Source organism: Triplophysa rosa, linkage group LG2 (assembly GCF_024868665.1).
Source record: "Triplophysa rosa linkage group LG2, Trosa_1v2, whole genome shotgun sequence".
NCBI classification, from domain to species: Eukaryota; Metazoa; Chordata; class Actinopteri; order Cypriniformes; family Nemacheilidae; genus Triplophysa; species Triplophysa rosa.
Window position 1 is genome coordinate 19,620,369 of NC_079891.1, and position 23,924 is coordinate 19,644,292.

General features: G+C 39.9%; 2 protein-coding genes across 4 annotated transcripts; one reads left to right on the forward strand and one right to left on the reverse strand.

Annotated features, from left to right (window-relative positions):
* The first annotated feature begins 191 nt into the window (after positions 1-191).
* kptn (kaptin (actin binding protein)) lies at positions 192-8,224 on the forward strand. Its single transcript, XM_057362743.1, has 12 exons — positions 192-495; positions 598-680; positions 786-870; positions 2,793-2,847; positions 3,045-3,123; positions 3,243-3,316; positions 3,395-3,501; positions 3,603-3,698; positions 6,840-6,903; positions 7,003-7,138; positions 7,216-7,389; positions 7,517-8,224. Exons 1-12 carry the CDS (start codon positions 285-287, stop codon positions 7,649-7,651), a joined length of 1,299 nt encoding a protein of 432 aa, XP_057218726.1. The 5' UTR covers positions 192-284; the 3' UTR covers positions 7,652-8,224.
* Positions 8,225-14,032: 5,808 nt separating this feature from the next.
* hnrnpl (heterogeneous nuclear ribonucleoprotein L) lies at positions 14,033-23,389 on the reverse strand. Of its 3 annotated transcripts, none has more exons than XM_057354321.1 (14): positions 23,247-23,389; positions 22,519-22,637; positions 22,042-22,279; positions 20,329-20,416; positions 20,072-20,166; positions 19,895-19,967; positions 16,223-16,258; positions 15,909-15,977; positions 15,408-15,679; positions 15,166-15,287; positions 14,849-15,050; positions 14,714-14,771; positions 14,444-14,539; positions 14,033-14,343 (listed from the first exon to the last, which is right to left on the reverse strand). In XM_057354321.1, the coding sequence occupies exons 1-14, from the start codon at positions 23,328-23,330 to the stop codon at positions 14,285-14,287; spliced, it is 1,611 nt and encodes a 536-aa protein (XP_057210304.1). In that variant the 5' UTR covers positions 23,331-23,389; the 3' UTR covers positions 14,033-14,284. The 3 variants fall into 3 exon arrangements, with proteins under 3 accessions (XP_057210304.1, XP_057210295.1, XP_057210312.1); XM_057354312.1 differs by having other exon boundaries at positions 14,444-14,550; positions 14,713-14,771; positions 23,247-23,388; XM_057354329.1 differs by having other exon boundaries at positions 14,720-14,771; positions 23,247-23,387.
* Between the last annotated feature and the right edge of the window lie 535 nt (positions 23,390-23,924).

A 23,924-nucleotide genomic window follows, 5' to 3' on the forward strand; every position in this document is an offset into this window, starting at 1 on the left:
AGATAATCAAAGACATCCCCCAAACAAAAATAATAAGGAAGTTAATCAAAAACTGCGCTTTCCCAACTTCGCATTAAGTAATTCATTCGAAAAAGTTGATCTCCGGCGACATCTGATGACGTCATCCTCGTCAAAGCTCCAATTTGTCAAGAGATTCGAAAGAAAAATAGGATTGGTTCCATTTACCCACAAACCCTCCCATAACCGGATGTTTTGTATTGCCATCCGCGTGACAGTCCAGAGAAATTAGATACATTTATCCTTTGTTGTTTCTTGTCTGTAATATGTTGCCGGTTAAAAAAGACTTGTGTCCATTTGTTGAAGACAGTTTTAGTCGTTTTCCCTCGCAGAGTAACATATATGGACTGTGCCAAGCAGGCGAGCAGGAGTTGCTGGCAGCGACTCTGAAGGGTAAAGTAGTGTGCTTTAGATATCAAGATGTGCAGAAGAAGATCAGACCCGTGGCCAAAGAAATTCAGTTCACATATATACCAGGTGACGCTTTGCTTTGCTTTGCTTTTGAAACCTGTTTGTGCATCTGCGGGCTTTTTTGCCAGACACATGTGGTGAAACTAAAAATGTTATCTGTTAATGCAGTTGATGCCGAAATTGTTTCCATTGACGCGTTTAACAAATCTGCCCCTAAAAGAGGACTGGTGGTAGGAGTAACGTTTATTAAGGTGTGCATAACTGGAAAAACCTTAAAAACAGCAACTTTCTTTTTTCTCCGACAGCTGTTCATTAGTAATCTAACTTGTTATTGGTTTCCTTTTCTCTCTGCTCAGGACTCAGGAGATAAAGCAACACCATTTCTTAACATTTACTGTGATTATGAACCTGGTTCAGAGTTTAACCTGGAGTCTATAGCACGTGAGTTTGTCTCTTGAAAATCTCTACATCAAGAATGAACATGAATTATATGGTTTATTAGGGCTGGGTGGAATGACGGAATATTCCGTTAACGCGGAATAAAATGTCAACCGTAAGAGATTTTTCTATTCCGTGTATTCCGCGGAATGTAAATAAGTAGGCGTGGTTAACTCGGCGCTCTGCAAATTAGGCGCTATTCTGAAAAAAACTAATGAATCAATCCACCCGTAACAAATGAACGTATCAAACATTCTTTTGACCTTCTTTCAGTCTGTAGTTTAGTGATCCGCTCCAGTCCGGCGCTTCTCTCACCCGCAGTGCTCGTGCAGTGATCTGCGCCAGCATTTAAAAAAGCTCATTCTCAACACGTATTTCAGAAGTCAGGTTGTTTTGAAAAGCTGTTAATAGTTTTATAAAGTTTAACTTCAGGCGAGCCAAGGTGAAACTTGCGTTGAAATTGTTGGACTTTAAAGGCAGTCCTGCATGTTCAGAAATTTTGAAGAGACAATTTGCTCAAAAGTAATATGAGGTTTTATTATCAGATGTGAAAAGCTATAACAAAGCTTTGGGTTGTCAGACGACCTCCGAAAAACCAACAACACAAAATATTCAAATACACCCATATTTATAAAGTATGTGACGTCGCTCGTATCTTCTGACTCCTCCTCTGCTTTTTGCTCCCTTTCCACCAATCACCATACGCCACGTTTATCTGCGTAGTTCCTGAAAAATAAAACCTTCTCAAAACATACATCCTGTGGTCGGTCTCTAGTATTGAGGAATGTTCTCCAGGGGCACCCTTCCCCAAGGAGTGGTCTCCTAAAAACAGTTTATTGTGGCCGGACAACACACCAACATTCTTAACATTCTTTTAGTAAAAAGAAAACACTTAATCATCTAATGTTTTTAATTATATAGTGTTGTTTCTTAATCCTATGATTCATTAAAACACATCACAACTCATGATTATACTTAGAACATATGCAATGGATTGATTCATAACATTTATTTTTCTTTGTGACTCTTTATATGTGTGTGTGTTTATCTAGATAATTTACGACTCCAACCCCCAACTTTCTCTGTTTTCTTTGTTTGCCCCAGTAACTTTCTACTGAGTGAAATAGAAAGCACATGACCAAAACACACAGCTTAATGAAACAAATGAAAGAAAACACTTATTGATTATATTGATATTTAAATCATACTTTTATCTAAAAAATATTCCCACAAAATGCGCGATGATGCTCGTGAGCGCTTTGATGTGACGCGCTTCTACCTCCAGTTTTGGGAGACGCGTGTGGAGTCACCAGAGACTCGCAGTGCACAAACAAGCCCGAGAATAAACAAACCTAAAGACAGAGAGTCGCAACACACTAAAATTGCTCATCTAATAGAGAGTGAAGAGCGATAAAGACCTACAGTACAGACCCCATGGACACCAGTTTATAACACCAGTTACACTGTACACTCATTGTTTGCGCATATTCATACTTTATTGTTATATATGTTGTCTATCTTCCTACTGTATATGATATAGCCAGAAGATAAATATGAATAAATAATACATCTGATTATCAGAACTTAATTTGATATCTTTAGTAGGCCTACATTTTCATAACTTGCCTACATTTTAACTATGGTGGGCATTTAAATGAACTGTAATAAATAAATTAGTTAAATCAATCTAAGAAAAATGAGATATAAAATATAGAATTATAATGGGAGATTGTTTCATGAAATATATCGTTACCGTGAAATAAAATTACTCATTCCGTGAAATAGATTTTTGGCCATTCCGCCCACCTCTATGGCTTATGTTGTGCTACATGCTATAGAATTACATTTTTCAGATTTGTTCAAAGTTGAACTACATGTGGCATAAAGGTCTGTATCCAAAAGGGATTCAATTATTTTGTTTACAGAAAGTTGTCTGAACTTAGAACTCCAGTTCACGCCTTTCCAGCTTTATCACACAGAGTGAGTGTATTCTTCTAATGTAGCTTTTGTGTTTACATTAAGTAGATTGAAATGATTATGTTCACCCAACCTTATAATGCAAACCCAAGTAGTGTGAATATTTACAGCTGGCATAATTGACAACAACATACTTTTGAAATATGTTGTCATTTTATGTGTTGTGGTATTTGTTATTGATGTTGACATTTGATTTGCAGAGTTCATTGTGGAGATGGACCCAAAGAGACAGTATTTCTTCTCAGTGGGCATGATCAATGTATACATCTTTACAAAGAGGTCAGGCCATCATATTATCTGTGACATAATCCAAATAATTTGTTTATTCTCATACGTTTCTTAACATTTGTTTTTCTTTTTAATTGCTTTGATCTCTCTTTCATTTTGTATCTCGGTAGAATGCCTCTTTGCACCAGTTTGAGGAACAACCAGTAGAAAAACTCTTTCCTGAACTGCAAGAGCTACCAAGCAAGTGAGTGTTTATTTTCATGCAATCCTTTGAATGAGATGTTTGATGATTATTTATTATTGCCCTTTATGTGCATTGCAGTGTGTTATGGTTAGATGTCTTGAGTATTGATGAAAATCATCGCCTCACTGCGTTTGGATGTCAAAATGGTTCTGTGGGACTTTCTCTTGTCAACCAAAAGGGACCTGGTAAGAGCTACATTTACACTATTTGGCTGTTCTTGTGTATTTTTATTTTTATTCTCACATAATCCGGGTTTTCCACAAACCTGATATTTCCTATTGATCAGATATTCTTCAGAACTGGCGTGTTCAGCATGACAGTCCCATCTCGACGGTGTTACTATTCCCTTTGCCACAGCAGCACCAGAACACTGACACAAACAGTGAGTTTTAAAAATCCAATTATCAGTTATCATTAAAGGCGGGATAACATGCTATGTCATGCATTCTGACTTCTTTACAGTGTTGAACGTGCTGGCTTCTCATGCTTAACATGGTCAACTTGTTAAAGGGGTCATATGGCGGAAGTACGTATTTTTCTGTGTTTTTGGTGTGTTATAAGTTGCCCATGCATGTATTAGACACGTGAAATTGCACAAATGAAAGTGTTGGAACAAAAGATGCATTCTATCTAAAAGCGAATGCTCATCCAGACTTGCCTGAAATGCCTCGTGTAACCACACCCCGGTGAATCTACGTAACTTCGTAACATGTTTTGACTAAGACCGCCCAAATCTACACGTAGTTAAGGTGGGCGTAATTGTAAATCTCATTGTATCGTCTGTCAGTACAATTGCTTTGGAACCTGATGTTCCGAATATGGTAAGAGGCATTACATTTCCGTGAAATGCTTGCAGTATTTGACCATTCACTAGGCACTGGTGAACTGGCTAATCATAGCACACCTCGCTTTTCAGAGCGATGAGCTTTGTAAAAAATCAGCGCGTTTCAGAGAGGCGGGGCAAAGAGGAGATACAAACATGCACGGTATGTGGAAAATACAACATTTTTTCAACTTTAAATGGTGTATACACATTGCGTTACATCTAAAACAAACAATAATATTTGTTTTAGCCGTGCAATATGACTCCTTTAAAAAACGAGTTGGACGTATGACGTAGTATTTTTGTGTTTGATACACTCCCCCAGCACTACAACTTGTTTCGGAAAGTTTTTTATAAGTCTGGATCAGAGGTCGTGTTAACCGAAAATTCTCCGTCATTGACTGATTTTTTATACCAGTGACGGAAAAATCTGAAGGCCGTCTGTCATTTTGACAGATTACAATGAGGGCAGTTTGTAATTCCACTTTTTGTCGAGTTGGTAGCATCCAATCATTTCCTTTCATCAGAACGTGATCATAGGGATGGGTACGTTTCCCATTCATTACTCATAAATGCCTCATCCATTCAGGAAAACCCACGCGGGATCAGCGGAGACTGAGCAGTGCTGAGCCAGGGGCGTGTATAATCAAGATGACTATGACGGCCCACCACCGTCTAATTTGTTTCGCCATAGTTTCAAAACGAACTGAAAAACTTTTTGCACTTTTCATAACAACACAGCGATCTCTAACGTTGTTTGTGGCGTTGTTTCTGGATCTGATTCTGCAAAGCGTGCATCTGTCATTCAATAAGACCCTCTCGTCGCGTGCTTTCATACACACACAGGTTGCACAAACCATTGGTGCGGTGTTTACAGACTTTTTTCCTTCAAGGGGCAATAGGACTAGCGTCATTTTGGATAAACCTTAACTTTCAGTGAATGGAAAAAAGTCTCCCTGCGGCTTCTCCTTTCATGACCTAACAGCAGCGTGAAGTTACTTGTAAGTGAATAAATGAATTATTACAAAACAGTGTGTACAAGCACCTGTCATTGTCACTGACTGGACATGAACATTTGTCTGTAATTAGTATTTTATGTCTGTCAACAGAAACATTAAATATGTAAACGACTTCGGCTTTATTGGGTATTAAAATACAGTAAGTTCAAAGAATGCATGTACGTCGCGATGACGTAACAAACATGCTAATTGGCACGTAATATCACCTTGCACCATAGTGACGGGTGAAAATAGATTATTATGGATTCTTTACGAGCCTAAAAGTCTAGTGCAACCTCTGGTCTGTATCCCTGTTTCATAACAGGGAGCCTATTCCTTTTATTGGGCAATTCTCCCGGAAAAGCATGCCCACGGCAAGGTGAAAGATATAGCCCGCCCACGTGCCAACCGATGAGCAATAGGAAGACCCGCTTATCAAGATTGGCTGTGTTGTGGGCATCTTGTTACTCTTGTGATAGTGAGAGAAGTTGAGGTGTGTTTGTTTGTTCACGGCATTTCAGTGATGGATGTTATATTAACAGTGGATATAACGCTGGATTTGGAGATCGTTTGAAACTGATAGATGGCACGGTCTCAGTGCTAAAACATGCCGGACATGAACTGCACACGGTATGTGAAACTAAGTCATATGTCTGTGTTTTGTTGGCAATCGGCGTGTACGTGCATAATGTAAACAACATGAAGGGATAATGCGATGATGTATTGTGTGCTCGTGCTGTAGTTCCCTCCCCCTGCCTGCCTCCAGTAGCTCGTCTTTTTCCAGAAATAATCGTACAGCTGTATCTCTCTTTTTTAAATTTGATCAAACTAAATACTCTTCGAAGATACGATTTATGCAATACAGTGTCTGCCAATCTCATATTAATCTTGAGTAGCTATAGAGTGGCACTTTGTATCTTCGTAGAGTCTTTAGTTTGATCACATTTATAAAAGAGAGATATAGCTGTAGATTATTTCCGAAAACAGGCAACCTCCTGAACGTGTGCGGGGGGGTGGGCGGAACTAAAGCAAGAGCTCATAATACATCATCGCATTATCCCTGCATAACTGTTGATTCACAATAACGATTGCCAACAAAACACAGACATATGACTCAGGTTCACTTACGGCGTTCATGACCAGCATCTTTTAGCGCTGGGACCTATCTATCAGTTTCAAACGATCTCCAAATCCAGTGTTATATCCACAGTTTATATAACATTCCTCACCGAAATGCAGTGAACAAACAAACACAGCTGAACTTCGTGAACGAAGGAGCACATCGATGCGCATGCTCTTTCTCCCACTCTCCATTGTTGACGTGTGGGCGTGCTCTTTCATCTCGCTCTCGTTGGTTGACGCGTGGGCGTGCTTTTCTGGGAGAATTGTCCAATAAGGGACTAAGAAAAGTTGTTACGAAACGGAATTTCATGTTTGAAAAAAACTTTCCAAAACCTTTATGAACGCTGGGTGGGAGTGTATTGAGCACAGAAATACTACGTCATATGTCCAACTCGTTTTTTGAAAAGTTGATCCTGTCAAGCATGAGAAGCCAGCACGTTTAACAGTGTAAAGAAGTCAGAATGCATGAAACACTGTTTATCTACAGCATAAAATTATGAAGCTCATATATGTGTGAGGGCTTAAAGAAATACATTACACATTTGTCAGCCTTTAGATTTAACATCTGCTTTTTTTACAGATAGCCAAAAGGAAACTTTTAATCTCCTGGTAACCAGCGCAATAGAAATGGCTGTGGTTTACAGGTTAGTGTCAGTATTGAACTTTTTCTGCTCCATGTGAACAGGTATGTCTGTGCTTTTTGTGTTGATCTTTGTAAATTGTCTATGTATGTGTGTTATCAGGGATGTGGAGCAGTATGGACTGAGCAGACAACTGTGTTTGGCTGAAAGTGACCAGTGTGATGCAGTTCTCTGTGCTCTTGTTGTTGATCTAGACTTTGATGGGCAACATGAGTTGTTGCTGGGAACATACGGACAGGTACCGTGCTGTAGGAAAAATACCAAAACATTTTTGTTTACCACTATGCACAAATGTGTTTGATTTGTGACCTGTAGGACCTGCTCTGTTACAAATTTCCCCCATCAATGGGAGTCTCTGAAGATAAGTTACAGCTGCTGTGGAGACGGAGTTTTAAAAGTCCCCTCCTATCGCTCATTTATCTTGACCTGACAGGTGATGGACTAAGAGAACTTGCTGTTCTTACCTTAAAAGGACTGCATATATTACAGGTGAAGTATTGAGTTTTGAGTATTGAGCTGATTCTTTGTGCAAGTCTTAAGATGTATTATAATTAATAATGTTTCTAGTTAATTGAACTGTCTGTTTTTAATTTTGTCCTCTTTTTTTTACCTACAGCACAGTCTGAGCTCAACAGCTGATCTTGTTCTTCAACGATTGGCCAGTTTAGTATCAAGACTTCCTTCTACGGACCAGCCAATCAAAAATGAAGAAACTGAACAAGAACTTATTTCAATCAGTAATGAATCTTAAGGGCACCTAACAGACATTTGTAAATAATAGGTGTTTATTTATTTATCTAGAAAATTATGTAGGTCATGTAAACAAATAATAAGATCTGTGGTAGGTTAAGTAGTCCTGCCTGTGCCACGTTTTAGTAATAATGGCAGACCTTCTCTTGAAGTCAGAGGACATCATTGAATGCTAAACCCATTAACCAGACTATTCATTTTATGTTGTGTGATGTAGAAAAAGGTCTCGCACTCAAAAAGAGATACTTTTTTGCTGCTGAAAGATTTTAGTCAGACTTATTCAATCTTATACGGTGTCTTACTGAAGTTATTTAGCAATGTGCCTCTTTCATTGCATCTTCGAAGTGTAAATGTAACTGGAAGCGTCATCGCAGTATGCGTTTAAATCTGTTTTTCTGCACAAACAAAAAAACATTTTATTACATTAAGTCTTGATGAAAGTGTTTTTTAATTTTTGGTGTTAAAGGGAAGTTGATAGTATTGCTTTGTTACATTAGAGATACTGTATATTCAATTAGAAACACAATATGCATTGACTCTTTTAAAACGTCAGTATACTGGCTCAGTTAATAATAATGAATGACCTATATTTAATGACTCTTACTTCAAGAACATAATGTCATTTCTGATATATTCCAAATATACACAGTGTGTATAATCCTGGTAACAGAAGCCATTGACAACAGGGAATACCACTGTACATGTACATGGTCTGCTACAATCTTTAGGTAGGAGGTATGTTTCTAAGTAACATGCACATGAATGGCAGGTCCTAGGATTTGCCAGCAGAACATTGCCCAGACAATAGCAGACAATTTGCAGGTATCAACCGCCTCCAACTAGAAGTAACAAAAATGAAATCATGGTTTTGCCAGTTAACCTTGTTTATTTAAACAAAAACTAACCCTTCAATATGTTCCATCTTAAAATCCATCTGTTTCCTTTCTATGGGCTCTAGAAGGAATCCTGATATATTATGATATATGTAAACAGAACGGAATTAGCAGACGCTTTTATCCAAAGCGACTTACAAATGAGGTAAACAATGGAAGCAATTGAAACAACATAAGGACAACAAAAAGCATAAAAAAGTCTCATATAGCCTACCACAGTATACAAAGCTAAGGGTTTTTTTTAGGATAGAAAGATATAGAAGTCATATCTAATCGGTCAGGTGCTGACGGAAGTGATGTGTTTTCAGCCACTACTTAAAGATGGCTACAGAATCTGCTGATCTTGCAACAGCGGGCAGATCATTCCACAAATGTGGAACAGATCCAGAGAAGGTACGTAAGATTGATTTATTCCCTTTTTGGGATGGCACTACAAGACATCGTTGGTTTGCAGAGCGTAGGAATCTGGCAGGTACATAAGTCTTTATTAGCGAGTGAGGATATGGGGGTGAGTGGTGGTCTTGTAGGCCAAGAGCAGAGCTTTGAATTTGATGCGAGCCAATGTAACTTAATGAAGAGAGGAATGACGTGTGCTCTCTTCGGGTTCATTGAAGATCACTGTTGCCACTGCATTCTGGATCATCTGTAGCGGTTTGGTTGCGCAAGCTGGAAGTCCAGCCAGTAGCGCATTGCAATAGTCCAGTCTGCGTAGCATGCTCGGACAGGAAAGGTCTAATTTTCTTAATGTTGTAGAGGATGAATCTACAGGACCGGGTGGTGCTGGCAACATGATCCGTGAAGTTAAGATGATCATTGATTACCACTCCCAGGTTTCTGGCCGCTCTGGAAGGTATGATGGTTGATGAGCCCAGTTGGATGGAGAGGTTGTGATGAATCTTCGGGTTGGCCGGGATTACAAGCAGTTCTGTTTTTACAAGGTTCAGCTGCAGATGATGGTCCTTCATCCAGAGCGAAATGTCACTCAGGCATGCTGAAATGCACGCAGAAACAGTCGGATCATCAGGCTGAAATGACAGGTGGAGTTGTGTATCACCTGCATAACAATGATAGGAAAACCCATGTTCCCGAATGACAGAATGTAGGGATGTCATGTATATGGAAAAGAGCAACGGTCTTAGCACTGAGCCCTGAGGCACCCCTGTATTGAGATGTTGGGACTCAGTGACCTCACCTCCCCAGGATACTTTAAATGACCTACCTGAGAGGTAAGACTTGAACAATTGTAGCACCATTCCAGAGACACCCATAGCCTTGAGGGTCGACAGGAGGATGTGGTGGTTAAAGGTGGTGTCAAAGGCAGCAGAAAGATCCAGTAGGATGAGTACATATGAGTTAGAGGATGCTCTTGCCAGTCTCAGGGCTTCAATGACCGAGAGCAGCACAGTCTCGGTGGAATGACTGCTCTTGAAACTAGTGCTGTAGTACTCGAGTCTGGTTTCGGACTCGAGACGTTTTTTTATGGTCTCGGACTTGTCTTGGACTCGTTGGTATTTGAACTCGGACTTGTCTCGGACTTGGTCATTGGTCTCGCAAATGTTCTAGTCGGTCTCGTCCGAGTCCAGCGATATATGTTTTATTTTCTCCTTCAAAACAAAACATTGATTGAGCAATATTCTTGTGATCCGAAAACTAATGATCCGAAAACTGTTGCCGACTCTCGACTCTAGAACTAGAGCTGCGCGTGCTCATAAGTTCTCTTTCCACACAGCAGTTCAGTTCAGTGTGTGCTGTTGTTGTAATTAAATAACTCCGGTATATTGGTTCAAGTCCGCGGGACTGTCATGCACGCCAGAAATTGAACAACTGAATTAATTTGTGGATAATATTAAGTGTTTACGGGAGACGCTAAACGGGAACGATTCAGCTGAACTGGTTCGACCGGTTCACTAAAAAGAAAGAACCGGTTCGAATGAATGATTCGTCCGCGGCGCGAACCAGCATCAATCATTCATCAGGTACGATGTCAGCGAGCAGCGGCATAATACAGATTGGTTTTACAAACCATAATAAATGTATCGACAGTGCGCTTAAAAGGAAACTTTTTGCAACAAAACTTTCCTCGAAACATGTGGGACAACATCCAATTTCGTAAGACACCTGCAAAGGCATCACAAAGAGAGGTTAATGCCATGTTTCAGAGTTAGCTGCTAGCATTGCATTTGAGTATTTTAGAAAGTTTGGAAAGTAGGGCTTAAAGATAAGATTGATCGTATTTTTATTGTCATTGTGATGAACATGTTATGTAAGGATGGGCACCGACGTGCTTATAAACGACCCGTGGAGCCTCTGCTCTTTCAAGCGGCTCCTCTATCGAACACGCACGTGCACGGGCAGGCGCGCGCACGCACGCACGCACACGCACGCACGCACAAAAGTGTTCATTGCTGCACAACCTTGCTGTTAGGAGGGCTGATAAAAAAGTTCCTTAAAAAAGTAATAAACCAGTTACACTTCGGCTTTGTGACTTTAGTGATATACCTATATAGTAAAAATAAAATGATTTTATTATTATTTATTAATTATTATTTTATCTGCTTTTTGATCATTACAAACAATAATGAAAATTATTATCTTAGAATAGAAGATATGCTGTCTCTTGCATCACAGAAATTATCAATAGTTAAGTATGTGGTCTTGTAGTCATGATTTTTTTCTGTCTCTGCCTTGACTGTCTCAATTGGACTCGGTCTTGACTTGGACTCGAACCTCTTTGGACTCGGACTTGACTCAGTCTCGACTAGTCCTGGTCTTGGACTTGTCTTGGACTCGACAATGGTGGACTTGACTACAGCCCTACTTGAAACAGGACTGGTTGCTGTCTAGGAGGTTGTTCTGCGTGAGAAAGAAGGAGTGCTGGTTAAATGCAACACGCTCAAGAGTTTTGGCAATGAAGGGGAGGAGAGAAACCGGTCTGTAGTTATCTAACAGCGCGGGATTAAGAGTGGGTTCCTTCAGTAGGGGGGTAACACGGGCCTCTTTGAAGACTGTGGGAAATGTACCAGTGGTAAGAGATTAATTGATAATGTGGGTCAGAGCAGGAACAACCGATGGAGAGCCTGGGATGGGATTTTGTGGGCAGGTAGTCGGGTGGTTAGAAGAAATGATCATGGAAACGTCATCTTCAGATAGGAGAGAAAGAGGGAAGAGAGCATGTGTCGGGGGTTTGGGCGTGTTCAAGAGGCGGCGGTGCAGATAACTGACTTTACGAAGAAAGATGCAAAATCATCAGCTGTTGGGGTGAGGTGAGGGGGCAGGCTGTAAAAGAACGGCGGGTTTAAAAGAGAGTATGAGAGTCAGGTGAGTTGTTGATTACATCAGCAGAGAAAGAAGAGAGGAGCGACTGATAGAGACAGAGGTCAATTAGATCATTGCACGTGTGCATATGTGAAAGCTTCTAAAATTATTTTATTTTACCCCGCTACTGTTTTTAATATATTGAGCTTAAAAACTGCTATGGAGGTTTACAGCCCCAGTAATGATTGTCTTGTATAACAAATGATCACAATGCATACCTGGATTTTTTTTTTTTCAGTAATACTTTTCACTTACTAATGTAAGGCCGGTGCCAAGGTGTCCACACCAAAAGGTGTGAGAAACAGAACTTCATCCAATACAATGAACTCCCCACAGGGTCGCATCTCCATCAGACAGCATACAACAATGAATGATGATTGCAGACTCACACCTTTACATCTGTTCTCTTCTCCCCTTCTCCTCTTTCTCCCCATCTCAAATCAGAGCACTTCAAAGATCACCCATGAACTGGATTTGACAAATACCATATCTTATATGAACAAAGATTCTTCATATGCATGTTTGGTATCATTTGAAATGGTCTAATTTCCACGGCAGTAGAAGAGATCATAACATAGATTTGAGAGTTTAAAGATATTCTGCTCACAGTTGAGGATGTGTCTTCATACAAATGCCCATTTGTGGCCTGATCAGATCCAGGACAGAGTCCTTTACAATGTAAATTGCTGTTGTGTAGAGAAGGGTATTTTGCTCTGGGTATTTAAGGGAAGCTGGCAAAATGTTCAGGGGGATTCTTCCTAAGATGAACCCCATGGTGCTGTGCTCCTTAGAAAAAGGCATCGTGGGAAAGAGCATGGTGCTGTGTGTCCTATGTCAGGTATGCATCTTAGACTCGTAGACTAATCTTTAAGGATTTAATGTTTTGTTTTTGTATTCTCTTAATTGAATTCTAATTGAAACATTTACCTGACTAATAAATTGTCATGTTTGAATTTGTTCTGCATTATTCTGAGTTGATCAACTCTAGTAGATCACACCCCTGAGTTACCGCAAATACGTTCAGGTTAGTGATGGATTAAAATCCTGTATTAGATGGAGCATTGGGGCACGCCAGCTGAAATTTTAGAGAACAGGTGTCATATCAAAATCTGACTCCCGTGAGATAATGACTCCCGTTTTCCCCTACGAAGGAATTTGGTACAACACCGGCTAATTACTTGGCACTAGTTTAAGTGTACTTAGACCGTAAGGGCTAATAATGGGAATTTCCGTTTAGAACAACACAAATGTTGTCTGACCAATCTAAATACGGTAAGCCTCAAACCTCTGGTTGTTGTAATATTATTCTAAGTGTACATAGGAAACTATGGCATGATTATATAAAGCTATCATTAGAGAAAGTAAGATTGGTCTATTTATCTCTATGGAGTGGTCATGACCTCTGGTTAGAAATAATCATTAAGTTTTCATAGTCTAAGGCGGGGGGTGTCAAACTCAATTCCCGGAGGGCTGCTGCTCTGCAGTTTAGCTCCAACCCACACCCGCTTGGAAGTTCTAGTAATCCTGAAGACCTTGATTAGCTGAATCAGGTGTGTTCGATTACAGTTGGAGCTAAACTGTGCAGAGTTGCAGCCCTCCAGGAACTGAGTTTGACACCCCTGGTTTAAGGGGACTAGATAAAATAATGTTTCCGCAATGAGCTGTATAGGGATGGCCATCTGGACATTACTAGAACCTCTGGCAGTGACCAAGACTGATGAGTTTGTGATTGTGAGATCTGCGTATAACGGCCGGCGTTAGAGACACTGAGAATCAGATGAACGAGTGTAATTTAGATTAAGGCAGAGGAATCAAACATTGACCCAAATCGCATGATTATTAAGCATAATAATCAAATACAAATAATATCATTCAACAAGGTTTTCCTTTTTATCTTTTGGAGTAATATTGCGCAACGTTAAAATAATGTTAACAATATCAAACCAGATCAGAAACACAGAACGCGCGCATCTTCGCGTCGCCACGCCACTTGGACTCCGCCACTGGGTGGTTGGTGGTTCCTCTCCTCTCACATTTTTCACCACTTTACACTAAATAAATAAGGTACCATCAATATTTTATTAGTACATCATTCATGCCTTTTTTATATACCATTTTAAGGGTTCTGCATTCCCCCCTTGAAGCCAAGCAGTGGAAATGAACAAACATTCACAACCTGTTCACACTGTCTTTAATACGTTTTCCACAAATGTACAGTTACACAAGACAACTGAAAATAAAAAGTATTAATAGCAATAAAAAACAATTACAAATTAAAATAATGGTACAAAATGTTGAGTACAATGTGATTCAGGAAAGAGATTAACTGGCTAGTTTTCTCCCTCTGGGGTCAGGAATTAAGACATGCTATGATGCTGCATTTCAAAAAGGTCACAGAACATCAAAGGTTATTGGTCATCTCGGCTTCAATTTGCGTGTTGTGCAGTTGAAAAACACAGTTTGAGAGTGTATGGGTAAGGCCCAGCTGAGGAAGAAACAAAAAGCAAGTCACAGACATATAGTGACTTGACTGACACGTTTTCAAAGGCAACTCGTAAACATCCATCGTTTGTATGGTTACTTACTCGGGTTTTTCATCTGGTAGTGATTAATCATGGCAAGAGCCTCCATAGCGTCATTTACGTTTTCCCACTCCAACAGGCCAGATGCACTTCTCTCACCTGCAGTTCCGCCAACACGAGAGCAAGCACACATACACGTGTATTTATACAGAATCAAATATGCACAACCTCTACACTATACAACATACTTCACAAACGCACGCACGCACGCACGCACACACACAGACAATTAACATGCCCATGTTCATACACACAAACTCATTCGCAACTCACTCTTGCCTGTAAATAACTTGACACTGCTTGGATTCTTGATTCCCAACTCCTCACAAATCTGTAGATGAACCAAAAGAGACCATTAAACTCTGGAGCAAGATGCAAAACAACAGGATATGGCAGATCATTTCTCACCTGGCCGAAAGATTCAACAGAGCTGTCCGGATGACTGTTGAAGAAGTGTAGCACATTGCTGGGTTGCTGGATGCGGTTCTTGGCTGCCTGCTCAGCTGTGTTGAAGCGGTTGTTTCGGTTGCCATGGAAATCCTTAAAACTGCAGCTGCCATCTTCCAGCTGGTATGACTGGCCTGGCATTATGGCCTGTTGCTTGGACACACTACGGACCAACAGACAAACAATGCATAAAGCAGAAGTACACATGGACATACAAAATCATTGTAGATTTCATCACTAAAGTGAATTTTAAATGGAGATTCAGTTTTTGTACACACCATACGTTGAGTTTTTGTCCAAACAGCATGTTGTTGTTGAGGTGAGAAATGGCTCTATCCACGGCAAAACAGTCTCCCATCTCCACCATCGCAGCACCTGGCTTACTCTTCATGAACTTCACCTAAAAATAACCCAGAGTTGTTTATATAATCCATGAAATAAGGTTCACAAACAAAAAAGACTGTAACCCAGAAGACTGTATAACAATTTCTGTTTGTCATCCAAAACAGCACCACCTCACCCTTTCCACATTGCCGTAGAGACAGAATATGTTAAACACTCTGTCTGCATTTATCTTGGTGGGCTCAAGGCCGTAAACCATGACCACCGGGGAGTCAGCGTGAGAGTTGTAATCTGGTGGAGGTGGTCCGTGTCCATACTGCGTCCCACCATAAAGTGGTCCACCTCGGCCACGCCCCATCGGAGGGCCCATACGTCTGCCCTCATAATGGGGGGGTGGAGGTGGTGGTCCATAGGTTTCATCATAATGACCATAGCCTGCCTGAGGACCACCTAAAATGAAAAAGATTAACAAGTAAAGAATTTACTTGGCACTTGTAACATTAAAACGAGGTGGCAGTACATCTGTTGTCTAAATACATCTCAATGTCTGTCTACTGATCACTACTTACAGTTGAGGAATACAGAAACGATTTAACATCAAAGTCGCTTTGCATAAAAGCATCTGCTAAATGAATATATGTAAAAGCAATATTTAATGCAGTCAAGTTAAAAGACTGACCAAATTCTGGTGGATGATCTCCCAGTAGTGCTGGCTGCCTCTGCCGCTTGTTTGGGTTAGCATTGGGGTCTAAAACAAACAGAACAATAGTACAGCAACCCAACTGGTAAACAGAAAAGTGGGGTGTGCAACTCTGTGATCAACATGCAGTTAGCATTAGGGTTTGCTACCACCAGTGACAACAATAAAAAAAAAACATAATGGAGATTCTTAATGACATAAGTTAGAGAACGTATGCCAGATAATATAGTTTTTAGCAGTGTTTCTATCGAAGTCTTTCACTCAAAACTTTACATCAACACAACCAGACACACCTTGTGAGCTGTTCCAATTGCCATCTGCGTCAGCATCTGCACAAAAACAAAATACGCAGATGCAATAAAAACAACATTTCCAAATTGTATATGTCCCAATGTATAAAAATAAAATTAAACATTGTCAAACCCAGTACAAAACAATCATTGTACCATTACTAAATACAAAATTAAGCTCATCAGACTTCGTACATCAGAAATAGCTTTCAATATTTTGAAAGACAATCATTCAATAGTGAAGCGTCTTTTATATAAATCCTTTCTAGGTAAAGATCTGTTTATGCCATTTAAAAAGAATTACTTAAAGGCATGGTACACAAATAACCTCAAAGTATCACAAAGCAAAAAAAAGAGCATTTCTGGCATTTGGGTTCCTATCAACACATCAAAAATACACAACCAAATAATTTGGACATTGTTGAAATTTTCAGACTCAAGAGTAAATCAAAATGCTTTTTAACGCATGGTCAAAGTTGTCGCAGTCATGTCGAAAACGAGAAATAATTAAAGATAATTATTACATCACAAAAGGACCTTAACTGATTACATCTTAAAAGAGGATGGATAGAATAACATGACATTTACAGTTCATTTCTTTTCCAATAAACAAAGTGACAGTTCATCCAATAAAAAAAACACTAAGCATGTAGTTTATAACATTTGCGTTTTTTCAGAATACTACTTGAAAGACAGAATGGTAGGAGCCGAAACCCCAACCCCACCTTCTCCAGTCCTTAAAATACTGCCCTTAATGTTCTCTGGAACAAGGTCAAACAGGTCTGGGCCAAATAGGCGAGTACATAACAGATTTTACATTTTTGGATGAACCATCCTTTGAATCACACAGTATAGGGTGCATATAAAAAAAATAGACAAACTTTACTGTGGATCAGTACAAAAAGCCCAGGAATGCAAATTAGAACATTTATGCATCCCAAGCAACTTAAAGCTATACAGTAAAGATGGTCAACTTTGGTATTTATGTTCACGTTTTAAAGTACAAAATATGATCATATGGGGTAAAAAAAATCCACAGCAGTGTTATTCGGTGCTAAAATGGTTTAAACATCCTACCAACAATGTGCTAGATGAATAAATTCAACTTGTTGGTTGAACAGTTTGAATGAGCTCTTGAAAGCATTTTTTCTAATACACGGAGCTGACACCAGGGTGCAAGCAAGTTATGCGTTACCAGTCTCCGTTTCCCAGAAGACTCCATTTCCATTGAATTTTAGCATTTTCCTCCCAGTCCACTGCATGTGTTTTTGCCATGTTCCAGGCACATTGGTGCTTACCATAGCAGAGGGTGGATAGCAGACAGCAGGTGCTGCGGCGAGTTTAGAAGAGATGCCACAGCAGCAGCCAGACTAATCCACACCTGCGTCACACAGGGGGCGTAACACAGGAATCAGAACACGGTCAGCCGTGCCCAAGGAATAAAAACAGAGAATTCAAAACAGAGAGGAAGAGAAGGAGGGATGGAGAAATGAGAGAAAGCACTTCAGTCCACAAAGAGATAGGGCTTGGGGAGAGAGAGAAGAGGATCTGTCTGTGTTATCGGTGCGTGTGTCCTCACGGTTACAGTTGTACTCCTTTCCATGTGTGATGTGTTGTCGATAATGTCGCCCAGAGTGTCTCGTTTGGTGCGTTTCGCATTTGTTAGCAAGGCAAAAGTGTTGATGTGGTTTTGGATGTGCGCGTTCAGATGGACTCGCAGTGTAAAACCGATGACATCACTGTTCGTTACAAGTCTGCTTGGATTCGTCATGGGAATCTTGGCTGGGTGAGTGGCGATCTCATTTATATGTCTGGTATGAAATCATGAGGTTCTCTATTCGTCGCGTGCAATGAGACCACGGTGTTGGAGCACTCTTGACTTTGTATCACGACGATAGTATTGACTTGCCATCAATCTCTGCTAAAAATGCATTGCGATTTGTTTGGTGTGTTGTCGTGGCAATGTCAGCTTGGCATGTTGTCATGGCGATCCCTGATCGTGGCACTCGTGGTGTAGCGATCTTGGTTCAGTGTTTTGTCATGGTTATGTCAGCTTGGCATGTTCTTATGATATTCAGGAAAGAGGACAGAGGCGTAATCAAAAGTAGCCCAAACACCCGAGAAATGTAACGCCATTCCGTATGATTCCTCTCTCATTCTGCGTATCTGTACCACTTCCCTTCTTTGTCGATTTGCATGTTGTGTTTGTTGCTTGATTGGTTGGTTTGTGGTCATGTGAAGGTCTTCATTACTGGCTGTAATGTATTATCCAAAAAGATTAGACCCATCCCCCAAAATATGTCATTAAGTCAGAGAGATGGCTGCCACCTTTGTAGAGAATGGAGATGTAAGCTGAGTGGAAGGATATCTTGAGTATTGAGATGTTGTCTATCCGTGTAACTTCATTACGTGTAATATTGTCATCTCTGAAGCATTTAAGTTGTTGCGCTATCGTTCCGTTTCACTGTTCCATGTGACCTGTTGAAGTGCTGTGAAGTAACTGGAATGTGTCTTGCAGACGATTGAGAATCTTAAGTACATGGAAATGTAAATAGATGTAAAATGTGTTTATCTGCCGTTTGACCCTGAGAAACCTAATACATATGACTGTGACATGCCTATACAGTTCCATTCCTAAAGGTGCACGTCCTGCCGAGTTTAGCTCCAGTCATAATAAAAACACAAAGGACTAAACTCTGTAGGACACTGCCCTCCATGAAGGATGCTGAAAACTATATGAACCATGAATGAACCTTGACAGATTCCTGGGAATACAAAACTCAATTTACAATCAGGTAGTAAGGCTTAATGTGAATTTAATGCACAATTCATGGAATAGTTCACCCAAAAATAAAATTCTTCACATTAATGTCTTTCCAAACCTGGATGATTTTCTTCTGTAGAACCCAAAAGATGTTATTTTGAAGAATGTTGCAAACCAAACATTTTTGGTCCCAATGCAATGATGGTCCCTTTGTATGGAGAAACAGAGACGTTTCTCAAAATATCTTCTCGTGTTCCACAGAAGAGTCATATTCAAGGTTCTGAATGACATGAGGATGAATAAATGACGACAGGATGTTTCTTGTTGGGTGAACTTTCCCTAAACCCAAAACCTTGAACATAAACATGTTCTGAACACAAAATGTACAAATCAAACAGACCACAGATCGAGCTCAAAGTGAAAACTGCCTCAAAGACTCGAGAGCAAATACAACGGCAGAGAATGACACACTGCATGTTAAAATCTCCATCATGTAGTATGCTAGATGCAGTGTCATGCTCAGTGAGGGTACAAGTGAAAGGAGTGCCTGCCTGCTTCTTGGGGTTTTCGTGAATGAGAAATGCTTGTGCTTTAACATGAGACAAGTGACATGCAAAACTGTACATTTGACTTTACTTAAACCCGGGTGTATGTCTCTACTTTAAATGAACGGATGCGTCTTTGTGTGCATTTATGTTAGAACATGTCTATATGTAACTTTTATTCTGCGAATGTCCTTAAAGAAGAAAGTGAGAATAAAGCAGCATCACTTAAGTGACGTTCCCTGGGAAACGACCTGCTCGTGAGGTCAACATTCCCAAAGGAGTCACTAAAGGAGGCCTGTGCATACACCCATCCCCATAAAACATAAGGAGCAGCACAGAGATGCATTTACATAATTAATACAGTACCTTGGCCGGTCAGATTTGGGTTGGTGTAGTCCCATGTATCCTGATCATTTTTGAAGACGTTGAGACGGGTTGGCTACACAATAGTGAGTAAGATTTTATTACAAATCAATTTTAAAAATGTATAAAGAAGGCTTTATATAGTAAATGCAGAGATACGTAATGATGTGGGTCACCAACCTTGGCATACTCAATTTTAAGGGTGCAGCAGCCCGAGTAGATATCAGCTCCATTGAGAGATGCTTTGGCTCTCTGTGCACTTTGGACTGAATCAAATGTAATCCTGAGTCAAGGAGAACTTTTGCAACAAATGTTTTTTAGGTACACGTACTGAATTAAACGGAAATGGAATCTGATTTTATCTTCTTGTTTAAGCCCAATTTATGAATCTGTATTATAAAGGTCATAGTATCTCAAAGGTCATTTTGCTTAAGGATATTCAACCATGGCTTGAACTCCATTTTTCCTGAAGATCACAATCCTTTGCACAGGGCCGCAGTTATTACAAATGGTGTAGAGAACATCCTACAAACAAAGAAAATGCAATCAGCAATTGATACAGAAATATCTTAAAGGTGTCATGAATTAAGAAATCAATTTTAACCTGAGCTTTTGTTATATAAAAGCTCATCGTATTCAAATGAACATCCTGTAAGTGTCAGAACTGAAGACGTCCTTGTTACTGAAATGACAACTTTTATTGACACCAGGCCCAGCGAATTCCAGGTCCTGGAATGTACCCATCAATGAAGTCAGTGTTGTCATGTTCTTTATTAATAAGCGCTTTTATGCTTGTGAAGTCATTGATAGGTTGAACACAGTCTCCACAGAAGAATATCAACGACTACTTCTCTAGCCACTGGTTCGCGAATGACTTAAGCCATGAACACATAGTACACACTCCAGCACTTGTGATGACTGACAAACTGATAACGATAGCGACATATTTTTCGGCTAAAGATTTGTTTTGTCTGTCAGTTTAAAATAAACCACTGATACACGCCGTGTTGTGCTTATGCTCGGAAGGCTCCATCACACAACGCTCTTTTGCAGTGTTGCCATGTGTTATTAATAAGAGATTTTATGCTTGTTTGGTCTTAGATCAAAAAGCCTCGGCACTTAGGTCTTAATAATGGTCAGTTGCAGATTTTGAGATTTTTTGGTCTTACAAAATATTTAAACAACTTGCATTAAGGTTTATTTTTGTCTTGTCTTTATTTGCTTATTTTTTCTGTAAAGATCTGGCAACCCTGTCACTTTAGCGAAGGGCTCTCAAGAGCGGCTAGCCCCATGTCATATGTGCATAAGTGAGGACTTCTTTTTCTGTTATTTTTATTTACAGCAACCAAGCAACAAACATGCAACATATTGTGCAGCACCTGGTTGTGGAAGAAAACAGTTGCTTCCTTCGGATTCTGATATTAGGAATGCGTGGTTGAAGTTTATTTTTAAAGACGTTCCAGCTCACATGGGCAAAACATTTAGCATTTGTTCGCTTCATTTCACCGTGGATTCCTTTGTGAACATGGCACATGTCGATGCTGGATTTGCAGAGAGACCGAGATTAAAAAGCAATGCTGTGCCTTAAATATTGAATCAGACCGGAATCTTATGCGAGTAAAAACATATGCATCACTATTGCTTTGTTAGAGATCGCTGTATATGACCTGATTATGTGTAACCTATGTGTCTAACCAAGTTTACAGAAGGCTCCAACTGAGCACGTAGCTTGTCAAACAGACACACAGAAATGTACATCACAGGGCACACTGCTGTCTTTTGAAAATGTTATCCAATCACAGCAGTGGGCGTTTACTTTCAAGTCTTCAATGCGGCCCACCCACAAAAACCGAACGTTTCTGGCGGCCTCAAAACCAGGGTATAAAATAGCCTATTACTTATTGATTTTGATGTTTTTGAATGTAAAAACCATGTGAACGTCATAAGTAGACCTCAGACAACAGTATAAAATTATAAAAAAGGCCAGTTCATGACACCTTCAAGATGCACAACATTGACTTTTTGTCTAGTAATAGGACCTCAAATGCCTCACAGATATACATAAAAAATATGAATTAATTTTAACACAGCTCTTCTGATCATCACGTTCAACTAAACCATTGTGACAGCATCACCGTTTAAGAACTTACCGTAGTAACGGGGTAGATTGGGTTCATGATGGTTAGAAGCAGTACGTTGTTGACGCTCCGGGTGTCATCGGAGTCACTAGGCCGAGAGATTTTTTGACTGGTAGAGTAATTGATGTAAGAAGGCCGACCACCAATGTAGATCTGACTACTGTTAGCATACGTCACTGCATTACAGGAGCCACCCATGTCCTCAAACTCCACCAGCGCTTGACGCTTTTTGGGCATCAACACAACGTAACTAAAAGACAGACAGACAGACAAATCATCCTCAAAGACATGCATCTTAAAATACAGCAAAACACAATCCTTAATTTTGAAACATGCACACTAGATTACATTTGATGCATATTTGCACAATTCCTGAAGACAACTCCAACGAATGATTATTAGAAAAATGACTGTCATGCAAAAGACGAGGGTGGTAATACACAAAAGTACAAAATTAAATTCACTAATGATTTTCAGCCTCAGGCTTACCTTATAGTGCCAAACTCCTGTAGCGCCTCCACCAGGTCAGCCTCGGTAATGCCGTCAATGAGCCCCCTTACGTGCACCACAAGAGAGGGCAGGGTTTTGTGCGGGTCATTGTAACCCTCCTGCACACATAGGAGAAAGAGGGTTAGATCAAACGATAAAACACGAATCCTCGTGAATGGTTAAGGCAAATAGCACTACAATATAATGATATTATTGTGTTTGTATCCATCATGAAAAAAAACCCAATAAACTGTAACAGGAAATGGTTAAACGGCTCAGGTGGTGAAATGGGTCCTATGAAAAGCTCATTCAGCTTACAGTTATTACGATAACCCCAACAAGGTCTACAGGCAAAAATTTAACTAATTATCGTGTTTCTAAATATTTCTTTCCATGCATTTTAAAATAAGGCTATATCTGTACCAAATAAATGTTTATAAAAATGTATGTATGTAACGTTATGGTGATTGATTTGGCCTAGAACAATGACTGACCATTGATTAAAGCACTTCTAGCCAAATTACGGGTATTAAAAGTCAGTTACAATGTACGTTACATCGGACCCTATGAAACATTTATGAAGTCTTAAAGATTAACGTTTTATAAAAAAACAGACACTATCGTGTCTGCATAAAACGAATTTCTCTTTTCAACCACGCAAAACGTACCATGCAACATTTCTTTATTCAAGCATGAAATTTGTAATGCCATTAATAAGATGATATTACCGTAGCCATTCCGTCGTTTTCGGTTTTCTGTCTTTTTGTTGCTCTGCCTCCGTCACCGTAATAATGGCCTGCCGCAGCAGCCATGTTGTCTCGACTGAAACGCTCTAAAATGGAAAACGCTACTGCTGCAGCTACGGCAACTGGAGGGGATCAAACGCGAGAGGAAACTGGAATGTTCTCTAAAAAAAGATGCAACTCAAAACCACGTGATCTACCTAGCCGAACTGCATTTTGGGGAATTGTAGTTGCAACTCATGACCGTTAAAGAGTACGTAAAGAGCCGCTGAACGTGAGAGTTACGACACACGATCTCGCCGCCGTGTGGTGGTCACGTGGTTCATGGAGCGTTCAATAGTTCCAAACAAATCCGTGCTGTCAACCTATTTAAATGGATTTTAGCTGGACAGACAACAGCAACTGTATTTGCAGAAATTTCGTTCAATATTAGCATATGTGTACACTGATTACTACGCTCACTAAATGTATGGCAGCATTTTATCTTTGGAGTAATATGAATATAAGATCAGCTTAATTTCAACTGCTCAAGCGATAGTTCACCCCAAAATGAGAATTTTGTTATCATTTACTCACCCTCAGATTGTTCCAAACCTGTTTATTTTTTTGTTCTGATGAACACAGAGAAAGACATTTGGAAGAATGTCAGTAACCAAACAAGTC